Source organism: Hesperophylax consimilis, chromosome 1, assembly GCF_061612785.1.
Source record: "Hesperophylax consimilis isolate HC1 chromosome 1, BYU_Hcon_1.0, whole genome shotgun sequence".
Classification (NCBI taxonomy): domain Eukaryota; kingdom Metazoa; phylum Arthropoda; class Insecta; order Trichoptera; family Limnephilidae; genus Hesperophylax; species Hesperophylax consimilis.
Genome location: NC_142836.1, coordinates 40,839,302 through 40,854,976, shown reverse-complemented (window position 1 = coordinate 40,854,976; position 15,675 = coordinate 40,839,302). Strand labels below are relative to the sequence as shown.

At 33.9% G+C, this 15,675-nt stretch overlaps 1 protein-coding gene across 8 annotated transcripts in view; it reads left to right on the top strand.

Moving 5' to 3' along the window:
* The first annotated feature begins 986 nt into the window (after positions 1-986).
* Positions 987-15,675, top strand: part of LOC149426892 (uncharacterized) — a 298,356-nt gene continuing 283,667 nt past the window's right edge. For 4 of the 8 annotated variants that reach the window (XM_089634018.1, XM_089633994.1, XM_089634016.1 and 1 more), the window contains exons 1-2: positions 987-1,298; positions 10,592-10,812. In XM_089634018.1, coding sequence (XP_089490144.1) covers positions 10,803-10,812 — 10 coding nt within the window. In that variant the 5' untranslated portion in view covers positions 987-1,298; positions 10,592-10,802. Of the gene's footprint in view, positions 1,421-10,591; positions 10,813-15,675 lie in introns of all 8 variants that reach the window. The other 4 variants (XM_089634013.1, XM_089634015.1, XM_089634007.1 and 1 more) reach the window with 4 other exon arrangements.

Here is a 15,675-nt window from a genome sequence, read left to right as displayed (position 1 = left end):
AGTAAAATTAAAATAGTTAGTTTATAATTTCTAAGGACTAATTCTTTCAAATATAGATCTTGATCCGGTTTTAGATCTATTAGTAGCTGTGTGGATAAATGCGTCAGGTCCAGGCGTCTTGGGTTAAATTCCTCTGCTATCCGTTTTGTTTTTCGTCTATTTGTAAATGTTTCCGATTCAAGATGGTGGCCGTGTGGTAAAATGAGAAATTGTCGCGTTTATTTTGACTTTCTTATTCGTAATTTAAAAAAATATATTTATGGTACCTACCTGCCAAAAAAAAGTTTGAAAAAAATTGTCATTGAAATTGTGATGCTTTTTTGAACAAATTGGACAATTACCTATTGAAAATAAAAAAAAGTTTCATCAAATATATGGTGTTTAATAAAGTAGGTACCTACTTAAAATTCTTATGATTTCGATTTTTCGATTAAGGAAATTTTAGTTTGGATTTTGAAATAAGTGAAAATTAGAAACATACTTTTTTAGATGCGAAGTCTATTATTCACAGAATTGCTAATATAGTAGGTATACTAACATATTTTGGAGTCATGTATTGTACAAAACTTTAAGGAACTAAATACCCAGATAACATATCGAAGGGGTTCACATTAGTGATAAATGAGCTAAAGTTTGTTGGCACATAGGCCCAAAGTTTTAATCTACCAATAATTGATAAGGCCGATTGACATAAACAGTTTTAATTGAAGTTACATGTGTACTGCTAATTTGGGGAATATCAACCTCCCGAGGGCACTTTCTTGTAACCTTTGAATGGGGCAAATCTCCGCATCATACTACGAGAGAATGCGCCAGCGCAGTTCCCGGCCCCACAGAAGGAAAGTGGTGGGTGGGGGATTCCACCCGCCGAGGGGTCAGGGGGGCGCTGGAGCTCGCAGATAGTGGCGCCAGTGAAGCTGCGGACCCGGGACACACCGCCCACTAGTCCCGCCAAACATTCATCCCCAGTCCGCGCTCCCGAACGCCCGAGCGCCCCGACGCCCGCGACGCCCGCAAAGCCCGCGACGCCGGAACGCAACCCGCCAACTTTCGAACCCAAACTCGAAAACACGATCCAACTAAATTATTTCGAAATTGGGATGAATATACTCGCGCGGGTCGGAATTTGGCGACAAATCGAATTAACTCCCGTAATGAGCTTTCCCGTGTTTACGATGTAAATAGTGTGGCTTTGAGTCAATTCATCGTGCTGCAAAATGCACCACGGCCAGTATATGTAACTCTGGGAGTTTCTGACAACTTTTCAGGACGATGATATGCGTGAAATCCTTCCCTATGTACGTACAATACTTTTAAACATTGTCGAATATTGTTTTTTTTACATTTAAAATGTGAATCCAGTGTTTTGACTGATGACATCTTATTAATTCGTGCCATTAGTTATCATTTCCGAACCGAAGTAAGATATTTTGTGCTAAATTAACTTTAATACAATCTCTATATTTACTTTTAGGTTAGATTTAAGACTTATTTCTAGTTGGCGAAATTTTTATTTAAAATGCAATAATTAACAAAGAAAAAGAAATGTCAACAATTCTAAGTACCTTCTATTTATTTACTATTAAATAATATATTATTTTATGAAGAAAAAAATGTATGTAATTAGTGCTTATACTTAGAAAGTTCTCTTTAAAAAATATATTTGCCCAGTTTATTATATAGGTACCATTAATTATATTATTTAAAAAAACTTTATTTTTAAAATATTTTTTTTAATCTGAAAAAAAATGGATTGTTTATAATAGATCGTATTCAATGAATTATTTAGCTCTCTAGAAATACGTGATCATCTAGATTTTCTTTTACAAATAGTGCAAGATAACAAGATTAGGTCGCGGACGGAAGGTTTAATAATATATTCACGGAAACAAATTGGCACGCTCCGGATGCCAAAAGCCTAACTCAGTGCTTGTACTTGCCCAATTTGTACAACTTCATCTAAACAACTGATCGTATAAAATTCTGCGTAGGTACAATCAATAAACTGGACCAAACGTGTCAAGGTGGCTATAAACACATTAATTGTCCGGATTCAAAATAATATTACAAATTTCATATATATAGAACAAAAATAATTGTCGTGTTAAATAAATTATGAGTAGGTTCTTTATTGCTTGTCTGGAATTGAAAAGATTATTATTTTGTTAAATTTGAATAATTTTCCATCAGTTCCATTATTAAAATATCACACACGTATGACACATTTGTTCACATATGTAACATAAAAGGTTTATTGTGTAATATGGGTAAGTAGTTAAACTTAAGAGCATTACTAATACGCATGTTACAAATTTCAAATATTTGATGTACAACCATTTATATATGGAAAATGAATCTTTATCACATGTGTAAAATTAAAAACACGTTTATTAGCAAGGGGATGAAAAATTAGGAATTTGCGATAAACATAAAAAATACACACTTTCATTACAAATATGATTAGTTGACAAGAAAATTTAATTTTGAAATTTTTAATTACTCTCAAAGAAAAAATGCGAAACAGAAAAATTCGGTCGCATCTAGAAAGGCCCTGGGTTCAATTCCTATTTCAGGCTTTTTGTTTGAGAGATGTTAAAATTATCTTTAATGATTTATTTTTTGTTGTTGTCTTATTTACCTGCGTAAAGGAGGTACAACATAATGTACCTATTTGATTAATTGCGAATTTTATGCCAATATTAATAAGTGTTATTTTATCTCAATCACTTGCTTACAACACCTGTATTATGTCTCACTAAAAACACGCGAACAGCGTCACGAAATTTGCATAACCTTTTCTATTTAGACTTTCTCAGTCAATGCTACAATCAACTTGGGCACTTATTTCCATTACGAATCGACAGATAATTTCATATTTAAGCGATTTTATTTCAGAGATCTGAACAACGTATAATGCAAAAATATTTCAATGCCATTTGGCTAAGCGTATGTAAGCTTATATAAATGTTCCTAGAAAAATCTCCGTAACAAAAACTCAACTAATAGCCAAAGTTAATTTTGATCTGAAATGTTGGCACTCTGGAATATAGTTTTTTCTACTATAGAGTAGTTAGTTGTATCGATGGGTCATGACTCATTTTATTAAGAGCGGGAACCACGGTACAAGCTCAATATTTTCGTACGGCTCAAAGAGTCGACTCAATTGAACTGGCGCCGTGTGCTCAGAGCGTATAAGCGATGATAATAGTGTGCTCGCCTGATACTGCTCCCCGGGCACGGCTCCCTCGATATGGCTTTCAACGTACGCCTATGAACGTTCAACTCCTGGTACCGGTACGCCAACTCGTATCACGAAAACAATAAGATAGTACGTAGTTAGTAGGTACGAATGTACAAGTCCAGTTGTCGAACTGTCAGACGTCGTTCACGTCTCTGAGTAATGGCGCTATTTTTATAAAATATCTCCTGATAACAAAGGAGTAACCGTTCAATTGAGCCGTAGTATGGCTTACCGCTAGCTCAATTGTAAGGCTCGTGCATGATCATCGTGTTAGCTATATGTTGGTCGTCCGCACTATAAGACTTGTTTTCAAATTCAATACTTTTGCTTACAGAAAACCTTTAATATTCAAACGCACATGATTTAAAACGGGGAGGTATAGAAGAATCTCTTTAAAAAAATAGGTTTGTTTTTATTAGACAACTTGGTGGCTAAGCCGTAATGTGATTGTCTTGAACTTGAATACTCTGGAGTTCCGACCCAATTTCACGCATCGTTCCTTCACAACCCACCAGGCTAAGGGATGTTTGGTAAAAAACACACCGGCAAGCAAAAAATATCTTACCTGTTTGATAAATGGTATAAAAGTTCGATCAAGAAATTATTCTCTATGAGAAAATACAATAAATATTCTGAATATACACATATGAATAATTTTGTATCTTTTTGCTTCATCCATTTGGTCTCATATGCTTCTGTGATTTACTAACTTGACCTCATCAGAATATCAAAGGGTCGTATGCTAAGTAAATGGCCAGCCATAAATTTTGAAGCTATGGTCCCGCCGCCATGAGCTTCATTGTACTCTCTCCTTCTATTACATGTAGGGTTTGAAAATCCCGCGGGATTGCGGGATTGGATTCGAATTTAGAAATTCCGCCGGATTTTTATTAATGGGTATTAAATTGAAATAATACTTAAATTTCATGAACCTTTTAAAAACGTATTGAAAAGGTAACATGGTAAATCATTTAAGAGGACTTTTTGTATCTGTCATCTTTGATACTAGTAGGTGCTATTATAAAATTACATCAAAAACGTAACGTAATAAGTGTTTTAAGGAGACTTCCATAAAAAACATGATTTTTAAAAACATAGACTACAGAGAGTTCCATCACCCGAAGAGAAATCCCGCGGGATTGCGGGATGCGAGATCGCAAAGTGTAGTTATATAAGTTATAGTTTATGAGGAAGAATTAGAGATTACAATTGCGCCATTAGCGTTACACTTTCAATCACCCGAAGAGATATTCCGCGAGATGCGGGATTGCGGGATTGCAAACCCTAATTAAATACACTAGTTTATGAAGAAGAAGGAAAGATTACAATTTCGCCTTCAGCGGTACACATTCAATCACCCAAAGAGATATCCCGCGAGATGTGGACTTGCGGGATTGCAAATACTAATTACATACAACAGTTTATGAAGAAGAAGGAAAGATTACAATTTCGCCATCAGCGGTACACATTCAATCACCCGAAGAGATATCTCGCTAGATGTGGACTTGCGGGATTGCAAATACTAATTACATACAACAGTTTATGAAGAAGAAGGAAAGATTACAATTGGGCTATTAGCGGGACACCTTCATGTACTTTATTTGCCTACTACATTCATTCTGACTAAAAAATAGACTAACAGAAATTGACTTGTAATTTTTGTAAAAAAACCCTTGTACGGAACTACATAGAAACAAATTCTCATCGAGTGTATTTATTTTAATCGCTAGAACTCTAAAAGAAGATTGGTGAACGACGTTTTGAGTAATTTGTGTGCCTCCTTTAAGTGGGCACTGAAGTTATAAAAGTTGGTTGAATCTCTTCTAGGCTGTCCGTTATTGTTAATTATTCAATCAATAAATGTGTGTTTGGTGAAAGACCATGCAGCAGAACAAAATAACGTGCCACACAAATGTACTATATATAATAACACAAATGAATCAAATAAAATTTACTTGCTCACCCGCTATTTCCGAATTCGTAGAAAAGGATCGTAACCAGAGGCCGTCAAAGCTATAATGATTAAAAAATATATTTTGGCAATTTTTTGTGAGTTAATAATCATTTTTAAAAATAAATTTTGACCAACCCACTATTAAAATATAAAATAACAAAAACAAAACATTAAAAAAGCGTTTTCTGGGTGAAAATTTTAAAGTTGTGTTCGACAAAATTTTGATCCCACGTAAATCGGTCAATTGTAAGTTAACTTTAAGCCCATCGAAATGGTTTTTAAAATACTTTTATTTATATTTTCATTATATTTACAGAGACCTTATTGTAATATCTCAAAAAAAACTAACAATTATTATCAAAGTTAAATTTATTATGTTATTTATATTTACATACTTGAAAAATGGACTTCTTTAAGTGCCTATATTTTTTAATTTAAAACGCAAATAAATAAAATTGCACATATCCGTACTAGATTTTTACTATAATTTAAATTGAAAATCAATTTAATTTATTTTCAACAGAACAATAGGCCCGCTGACCGAGCGCGGAGAAATAATAATAATAAAGGTGTGTTTATACGAAAGCTTTGTACTTTTTGTGCGCAAAAATAAGAAATTTATCATAACTTTTTTATTTGGACACTAATGAAGAAAAATCTCAATATGTTTTGCTAAGTTTTTCATGAATAATTAATTTATATTAACATCAAAGTTTTGCGGTATGACCTTGGTTCACGGTATAAATTTTTTCTATATGGGGATTGGAATGGAAACAAATATCGTGTAAAGCTAGCTTATTTATTTTGATCTTATTATTTTTGTAAGGCTTTACCAAACATTTTTTTTTTCACACATACCTACACCTAAGGAATTGTTTTGCAAATTTCATGCCTCACTTTGATAAATCATGGTTGGGTACTGCTAATAGATCCATTGTTACCTCTTCGTCCTTATAAGCGACACATGAACCTAAAGTTGATGTTACAACGGAGCTCTTAGCGGCAGAACCTTAGAGCTGGACGCTCGAGTGCTTCACAACTAATGGTATGCCACAAACGTGACGTTGTAACTTCTCCCTCTTTTCTAAGAGCAACACATGTAAGTGAAAGAGAGGTTATAACGGAACCTTCAATGGCAAGACCCTATATACATCAACTATACTAAAGTCATTATATATTCAAGTAGCGCGCTGAGGGCAATACCTCTTAAGACTTTTTCAAAATAATAGCTTTAATGAAAGGGTTAAGTCCACTGAAAAGAAAGTTCATAGAAACGGGATCTTAATCGATTTGAAAGAAATTTGATGTGATAAAGATTTCACGAATTTTCATAAACATTTTTGACCGAAGTAAGACAAAAAAGGCCGTAGGTACTTCGCGCACACAGCTAATTTTTAAGACGTAAAAATAATATATATTATTTTTGCGGCTTATTTCAGAATAGTATATACTTTCAGTACCTCCCTAGTGGAAGACCACCATTCACAAATCGCTTGCTAGTCATTAGCCTTACCCTTTGACCATGGAGGCCGTTTGATCAGTATCATCCGAAGTAAGATAAAATTGATCATACTGCACGCACCTGGACACGCCCACAACGCGTTTCTGTGAGGTTATTTAATCAGTGATAAAGGCAGTAGTAATACAAACTTTTTTGATGAAATAGAACAGAGGATATTCGCATGTGGCCCATCAAACTTTTCTGCCCTTTTCGTGTACAAAAAAGACGTCCTTTCTTTCTCTGCTTTTAAAAGTACAATACGTTTTAACGAGTTAAACAGAAGGGCCGCTTTAAATAGATTAACTTAATACTCTGCAAGGGTGAACTACCAACCTTAATAAAGCTATTTTTTTTACTGCGGACGGATTAATGTTGTCCCTTTATAATCCTGGTTTATATTATTATGTACGAGGTACCCCAAAAACTTGCCCAAATAAATTATTTTTAGAAGGAATTAGTTACATAGGTACTTATATTAAAATCATAATTTCATGCCGAATCATTTTTTTTTTTACATTTTGATGTTATTTTTCTTGATTAATTTTGGAACAGTTTAAAAGGTTTTAGGTATTATACAAAGAACGTGTTTAGATCATTTATTTAGAATCTCTTCAAATTGTTGGGGAAATCTGGTCAAAAACGTGATTGCAGTATTTACGAATAAAACAACCAACATAAACTTTTAGTAAATTACGAATATGTTATCACGATGTCAGAAAACGTGTTAGTGAAAATCCGAATATTTCCACTTTTAGCCATGATATATTCATCAAGGCAAATTCCCGTTATATATAATCTATGTAATTGTGCAAGCGTTGCATTCGAATACGCTTGTGTTATTTTATATACATATAATATATAGATGTCACTTGTGACAGCTAAAACATACTTTTAAAAAACGCCATCTGTTGGATGTAAAAGCAACAGACGTTTTTGTTTATCGATCTGCACAGCAATACTGAACCACAGAAACGCGGCAGATAGAGAAACAATAAAATGTTTTACTTTTATCTCCAACAGATGGCGATGTTTTTTTCATGTTTTTACCTGCCACAGGTGACATCTACATATATAATACAGGCATAAATAAACAAACGCGTAATCGAATGCAATGTTGTGTAAAAATTTCAAAGCAACCGGTAAAGAACTTTCAGAGATTTAAGATTCTGAAGAAACGAACATTTTTATTTAAATAGAAAGAAAGATAGATGATTTAAATAATTACACAAAATATTATATAGTTATTCAGACCAACCACAAAAGCATAAATATGTATAAAGCTGTGGAACCTTCAGGCGTTATTTATGGAATAATTTGAAGTATTTCAAGACTAGGCTAATGGCTTATTGAACTGTATACAGTCAGTCACAGTCACAGTCATAGTACAGTGTATACTCGTACAGTGAATTTATTCCACGAAACTTTGGAATCCTTCTGGCGGTTCCCGGGAAATTCTCGGGAAGAATTCAAATTATAATAGCTTCTTTAGCTCCACGGCTTCTGTAGTTGATGCGATGGGTAGTTCTCTGTCGACTATTATTGATTCCAACCTCCCGATCCGTCTATGTGGACTAATTGCACAGATCGGTCCCTAAGTTATCGGCAGTTGAGGCTAATTGTTGTCGTAGGTAACGGCAATAATAGATTATTGACGGTTCAAACAGTAATGGTAATCTAAACGTTTGTAAGCCAGGCTGCAAAAACATTCGAATTCTGAACTCTGACGTCTTAAATATAGCAAAACTTTTATGTCAGAAATTTCTTGGTAAGTGCAACTATTTTAAGCTCGCGATCATAAATAAACCATTTACTAGATGGGTATCTTCGGGCTTTTTGTGTGAAACAAATTGGTCCTCAAAAACCATAGATATGAAATATATAGACAGTAAAATTCTCATTCGGAGCCTACTTATTATACTATACACCAATGAAAAACAATGGTCCTAAAAAAAAATAGATATGCCAATATATAGACAGTAAAATTTTCATTCGGAGCCTACTTATTATACTATACACCCAGTGCCGTCTTAAACTAGGCTGGGGCCCTTGGGCACACAAGAATTTGGGGCCCGGGTCGGGTCGGGTCGGGCCTGATGGGGCCCTCTTCCCTTCTAACAAAGCACCACTTTGAAATTTAAATTGAATGTTTTGTGGATTAATTTTGAGCTATCATATATTTTATTGACCGAAACACATTCCTAGAACAATAAAATATGTACCGAAACAACATTAATTGCGTTAATTTGATAAATTGACAGGTTTTACGATGTTTTCGTCAAGTATCACGCATCAGATTCTCATCGCGGCAAATTTGACATTTCGATTCCAAAGATAAATTATTTAAAAATATTCTGGTGTTGCCAGGTGAAAGAAATTAGTGGCTATATCATCAATGATGTTGGCGCAAGCGATTCTGACCTTGTTCTTTATACAAATTCTGTACACAGAAGGGTCAAAATCGCATTCAATTTTTTTTCCGCGCGCATGCGCACACACCGCCCGCATTATCGCGTTTCGCGAGAGAAATTGTCAGTCCTTCGGGGCCCCCTGAGAATGGGGGCCCTGGGCACGGGGGGCACGGGGGCCCTGTGCCCTTATGGTGAAGACGGTATTGTATACACCAATGAAAAACTCTGAAAGTTTATTCCATAGACTTTCAAAGTTTTTGTTTGGTGGATATTAGGGAATCATATGATGTCACAGCATTTCGGTTCCAATTTTTAAACGGAGTTATACCCTCCTGATCGCGATATCCTTTGCACTATGAGATAATAAGGCTTGAAACGTTTATTTAACTGCCAAGAACTTGCCAAAAACGAGGTTTAAAGGCATTGTATGATCCAATTATTTCAATAATTGTTAAAGAAAAATTGTAAAAGAGTATCTCCTTTTGGATGTTGGATAAATCCGGGTAGTATGATTAAAGCTGGACAAAGTAATATCGTATTTGGTTAATAGTTTATTTTTTATTTTATTCTGTTTGTGAATACTCCACAAGAGTCCCAACTATTCCCAATCGCCTAGAGCCAGTGAGACTATGGCAACCCCAATTGGGGTAAGTTATGAGACTGAAGTTAGTAGGGGGGGGGGAACAAGACAGGGAAGAGGAAGTGGGAAAATACCCGGCTATTCAGATCTGGTCACCAAACAAGGCTAAATCCATTTCAAGCAACGTTTCAATTCTGAATGGTGGTCTCACACCAGAGCGGTAATCAGAGTATCTTCCACTCTGGAACGTGCCGCAAATATACGTGATGTTATTTTAAATTATTAAATTGCGAAATAACACATCAATCCGAATATTCTCGCATTTTAATATATTAATATTATCAAGGCAAGTGAACTTGCGCAGGGTTTTCATAAACACGTGTTCTGACTGTATCGTGATAATATATTCGTGATTTGCTAAAGATTTATCAGGAAACCTGTTAATTCATCCGTCAAGATCTGCAATCCCCTTGTTAACCGGATTGCCGATAATTTGAAGAGATTCTTAATAAATTAGCAATAGTAATTTTTCTCCGTGTACCTAAATAAGACCTAGAAAATCTTCAAAACAAAATAACTGCAAATGCGTTTGCACGAAAAGAAAGTAAGCATATAACGGGTTCAGACGTTTTTAATTTTAGTTAACCAACTTTTATTGACCGAGATTTCTAACTTAACTTTATTGAAATGAGGTTCATACTTGTCAATATGCTTTCAAGTGTCGAGTGGATTCAACTAAAATTGAAACGTCTGAACCGCTAATAGGGATTCTATCATTTAATAGCACGATGCTTTCTTTCGGAGCGGAAAATGGTAATGCATAATGGCAAGAAGTTCACTATTTACATATCCGCTTACATTTTGAGTTCTTTTAGTATATTTAGTTATTATTTTACTTCCTTATTAGAATAACCAACCCCAGTTTAAGAAGACACATTACCTTAATAATATTCTCATTGAATTCGGGAAACACTGCGAGTCATACTTTCGGAAACTTAAAATGTGAGAATAAAAGTGATAGAACTTTCCAGTGACTGAAGAAATATGGAGATCCACGAAGTTCAGATGACTGCTGACTAAACTGCTTCTACCGACTGCTTCTCTCCCACACTTCCAGCATGGCTGCAGGTATGTATCACCATATCATCTTGGATCTTACATGTACCATCTTTTATCATCTGACATCATTATTCGCCATCATACGCCATCAAATTAAAACCTACTTACTCTTTTTAAAAATATATTTTTTAAAGCAAGACAAAAATTTTTTACACAAAAATCTGTGGATTAAAACTAATCTTCATGCACAATTATTTCGATAAAAAAGGTTGTGAAATTTTAATATCTTGTGTTTTATGAAGTTATAAAAAATAGTTTATTTATAAACAAGGGTAAACATACAGAAAATAGAAATGCGCTTAGTACGCACTTTAACACAATTTTATTTTTTTAAATACTTTGTAGTAGTTAGATAATAATAAGAAGTAAGCCTTTCAGTTTAAGGAAATGGAAAAAATGCATTTAAATAGTTATTTCGTTAAAATTAAAACCGATTTTTATTTGGCGGCTAGTGTTGTTGATGTCAAAGTTTAAAGGTTATTTTTTTCTCTCTTATTAATACCAAAATACGAATCAATAACCCTAATAAAGGCTGTCAGTTTAATTTAATAAAAACATAAATAAATAAAAATAGCCAAAAAAAACAATTAAAAATAATGTCAAAACATGGCGTGAAGTCAAGTTTTACAAAATAGCTACTAAAATGCTTTATTTTCCATTTTTAGAAACAGAAATACTTTCTTCTCATTGTTATCTAACTGATACCCGTTGTTTTTCTATTATAAGCGCTCATTAACCGTGTCCCTAATTTCTGTATACGTAGGTATACACAAGTATTCTTAGGTACCCACAAGTTCTGCTGTTTGATTATTATTACGCCTGACAGCTGACTGTGCCTTCTGAAGGCAGAGTTTGATAATGCCTTCAGAAAGCGAAACAGCTGTCATGCATAATAATAATCAAACAGTAGAACTTGTGGGTGTAGGTATAGAGAAAATAAGGACACGGTTAATACGCACATTTAATAGAAAAAACAACTGTGTATCGGTTAGATAACAATGAGTAATAATTAAACAACAGATTTTTTTTTGATTAATACACTGTTTTTTTTAAATAAATTGTATAAAAATATTATTGAATAAATAAAAGAAAAAAATCAGATTAAAAGGGAGTTCTACAAATTAAACTAGATAACAATATTTTTTTTTTAAATCTCCTGGAAAAAATGTACTTTAGAACGGTGTGAGTTAGAGATGCCATATTTTTACAAATAAGTCTAATTTTATAAATATATGATAGATATAAATTCGTTAAAAATATTTCATAATACTTAAAGCCCAGCTACACTACTCGCGAAGTTGATCGAAGTTGACCGAATACGATAGTGTGGGCACGAACTTCACTTCGCTTCGGGCAACTTCGCTTCGCTTCGCCCGACTTCCGATTGTTGTCGGTAAATGCGCCCGAGTCAAAGGACTCGAAGCGTTACTCGCGAAGTTGCACGAGTGTGTGGGCACGCACTTCGAACTTCGGCTAACTTCGTCGAGGACTTCGTCGAAGCGTCGAAGCGAGTAGTGTAGCTGACACTTAGATATAAATTCGTCGTTATATAATATAATATCTATTTGACTTATTTGTAACACTGCAATGTCGAAAATTTCATATAAAACAATGGCTTCATTCCTCATTCCTGTATTACTTGTATTACCCACACAGGCAGCGCCCGAGTGCGTTTCCATTTCTTAGAATTACTTTGTAAATTACAATACGCGTACGTAAAAAAATATCTTGTATTATATCATTTTTTTGTAAAATAGGTAAAGAACAAAAAAAATAATAAAGAAAAAAAATATATAAATATTAATTATACACAAACTGAAAACTATATTCACAAAATGACAGTATTAATAGATTAAAATTGACATAAAATGACACAAATAACGTAAATATACCGAATTATACTAAAATTATAGTGAATTGGTCATCATAATCCAAATAATGAACAAAAACCTGCTTTGAATCACACATCTCAAACCACAAATCAGAACCGCCATATTACTTATGTTGCCGTGAAAATGCGCCAGTCTGCCAAAATTAATATTAGTAATAATTAAAAATAAAAACTGTACAGTCTTTGTACAACGTGTATCAAAAACACCTTTTAACGGTTGCGAAGTGGTTTTTTTATTAGTGAGGCCGTAAGTGACTTATCTTCGGGTTCCTATCAAATGATCGCAATCGAAATAAAACGCGTCATACCCTTTTTATCGTTATACCAATGTGAAAACATTTTACGGGTCTCACGAAAAACGTCTAACATACTAAACATCAGGAGCGTGGGCAAAGACCGCCAAATAAGTCGGTCATGGTACACCTCTTAGTTTCATTCACATTCATACATCTTCTCTCATACACGAAACACGTGGTCTATACTGATTTGAGACAAAATTGATGTCGCCAATTTACATAGGACCTTTCAAATCCTAGGTCTAGATAGGCCAATGAAATTGACTCAATTATTTGATTCACTTGATCTTGCCATGTCTTCTCGGGCATCTCCGACTTAATTCGCTTTATTATTATTCTCTTCACATTCGATGAGGTTCGCTACGCAAAAAGGAGGAAGAAAAAGGCGTAAAAAAGCATATTAAAGTTTTTTATGATAATTTTATGAAAACTTTTTCAGCGCGTTTCTTCATCATATATTAAAAGTTCTGCGGTGCGTTAATGTAAATTCTACGTCAAAGAAAATAGAATTTGTGAATATATAGCAAAATACATAATATATAAATATAATTTCAAAAGTATGATGGAAAGATTACGTCATAAATACTCATTTCTCTTTATATAATTACATCACAAGTACCCATTTTCCTCGCTTATAATTACTTCCTAAATGATCATTACCCTTGCTTATAATTACGTCTTAAGAACTTATTTCCTTTGCTTATAATTACGTCTTAAAAACTTATTTCCTTTATTTTTAATTACGTGCTAAGTACTCATTACCCTTGCTTATAATTACGTCCTGAGTATTAATTTCCCTTACTTAAAATTACGTCTTAAGTACTAATTTCCCTTGCTTATAATTAGGTTCTAAGTACTAATTTCCCTTGCTTAATATTGCCATTCGTAAATGGTCGGAATAGTTTTAAACCGATGGCGTAGGTATGGTTAAAACAGTCTTTGACTGGGCTTGAGGCCGGCTTAACTATACCAACGCTGAACCGGCGCGAAAGAATCTTATAAGTGAGATGGAAGTTTGAGAAAGTTTTGCCATCTCTCGGGGAACAGCTGTGCGACCTTTTTCATACAAAACTTAATTTTGGATTGGAGGCCAAAACAACCAACTAAAACGATTTTTTTTTTAAATCAAGTGGTATAGCAAAAATATAGTACAGATCTGAGCTATTTTATTTTAGATTATAAAATATACAAATATAAACCGATTTGTCATAATTTCAGAGATAACTTTGACAATTATTTGTAAATTATGGATAATTAATTTACTAAACCTACTATGTAAATATGAAATATAAAATAAAAAAAAGATTTCCATAGGCTTACATTTAAATTAAAAACAACTTGGAACAAAAATTTATAAAAATATATTAACATAGTAAGTAGAGTGAGTGATTTTTAAAAATGATAACTTTTAACTCACAAAAAATTTAAAAATATTGGATTATTTTGTATAGCGCCGTTTTCGTGAAAAAATCACCTCAAGGGCGCTTAAATATAAAGTTTCATCTTAAATCATGAAAAACCTAATTTTCGAGTCGCCTATAACTTATAATTTAAAACACAAATAAATAAAATATCTCAGATATTAGTTATACATTTTAATCAAAAAATATATTCTCTTTGGTTGGGTATTTTAGCCTCAAATCCAAAATTAAGTTTTGTATGAAAAAGGCCGCGCAGCCGACCCTCTTTTCTCAGATAATGTGCTCTCTTAGATATTATTTCTTCCTAACAGCTTGTTCTGAGAGTTATAGCAGAAGTCATCACTTGTTCACACCCGAATTCTCCCTCACACGTTCTTTCTCGAAAAGAATTAGCGAAAAAGAAAAGCCATTTTCCGCATTTTTCCAAAGTTTCCTGAAGAAGATTTGTCGGAAGAATCCGAGTCAGTTAGCACTCACAACTATTCCGGTCCTGTGGACCTGTAATACTCCTGAAGTCCTGTAGGTCTGTGGGACCGGGTTTGGACTTGGTCTCTAGAAACCTGCTTATAAATTGCCGCTTAGGTAGAGAGTAGGTCCTTTCACTGAACAAAATAATTTCTAGAAAGATAATCCTCTTTTTAATTTTCATATTAGTTCCACGTGGAAGAACTCTAGGAAATTATTTATGTTGTCTTTATTTCTATGACCTATTTCGTCTTTGGCGACGCGTTGTGTTGGGTGATCCCTATTTGAAAGAAAACTGATATCGGAAATTTACATACTTTGCAATGATTTAAAGTCAAGGCATTGTACCTATCTCCGCTTTCTGCAGATAATGATTTATGAATCTTTTAAGGGGAATCCAATTTTGTACTTGTAATCTCTAATGGGCGTTTTACACGATGATTTTTTGCATACCGATCTCCAAATGGAAACTATATCGGGACACAGATATTTGTCTAATTATTTCTTCTCTAATGAAAGAAAATAATATTTTGGAACGGTAACAAATAATAGTAAAAAATGGCTACACCGTGAAGATAACCATAGATCACATGAAAGCATCTGATATTTTTCGTTGCCGACAACAAATCATCAAAATTACGCGCACACAAATAGTAATAAATACATACTAGCAGTTAAAAACCCGCTCCGCGGGTTTTTGCTGCTAGGCCCTGCGGGCGGCACTTGGTTGGGCTGCGCCCAGTTTAAGTGATATTAACAACAGTTACATTTAATAGATAGATATTAGGTCATTCACAGA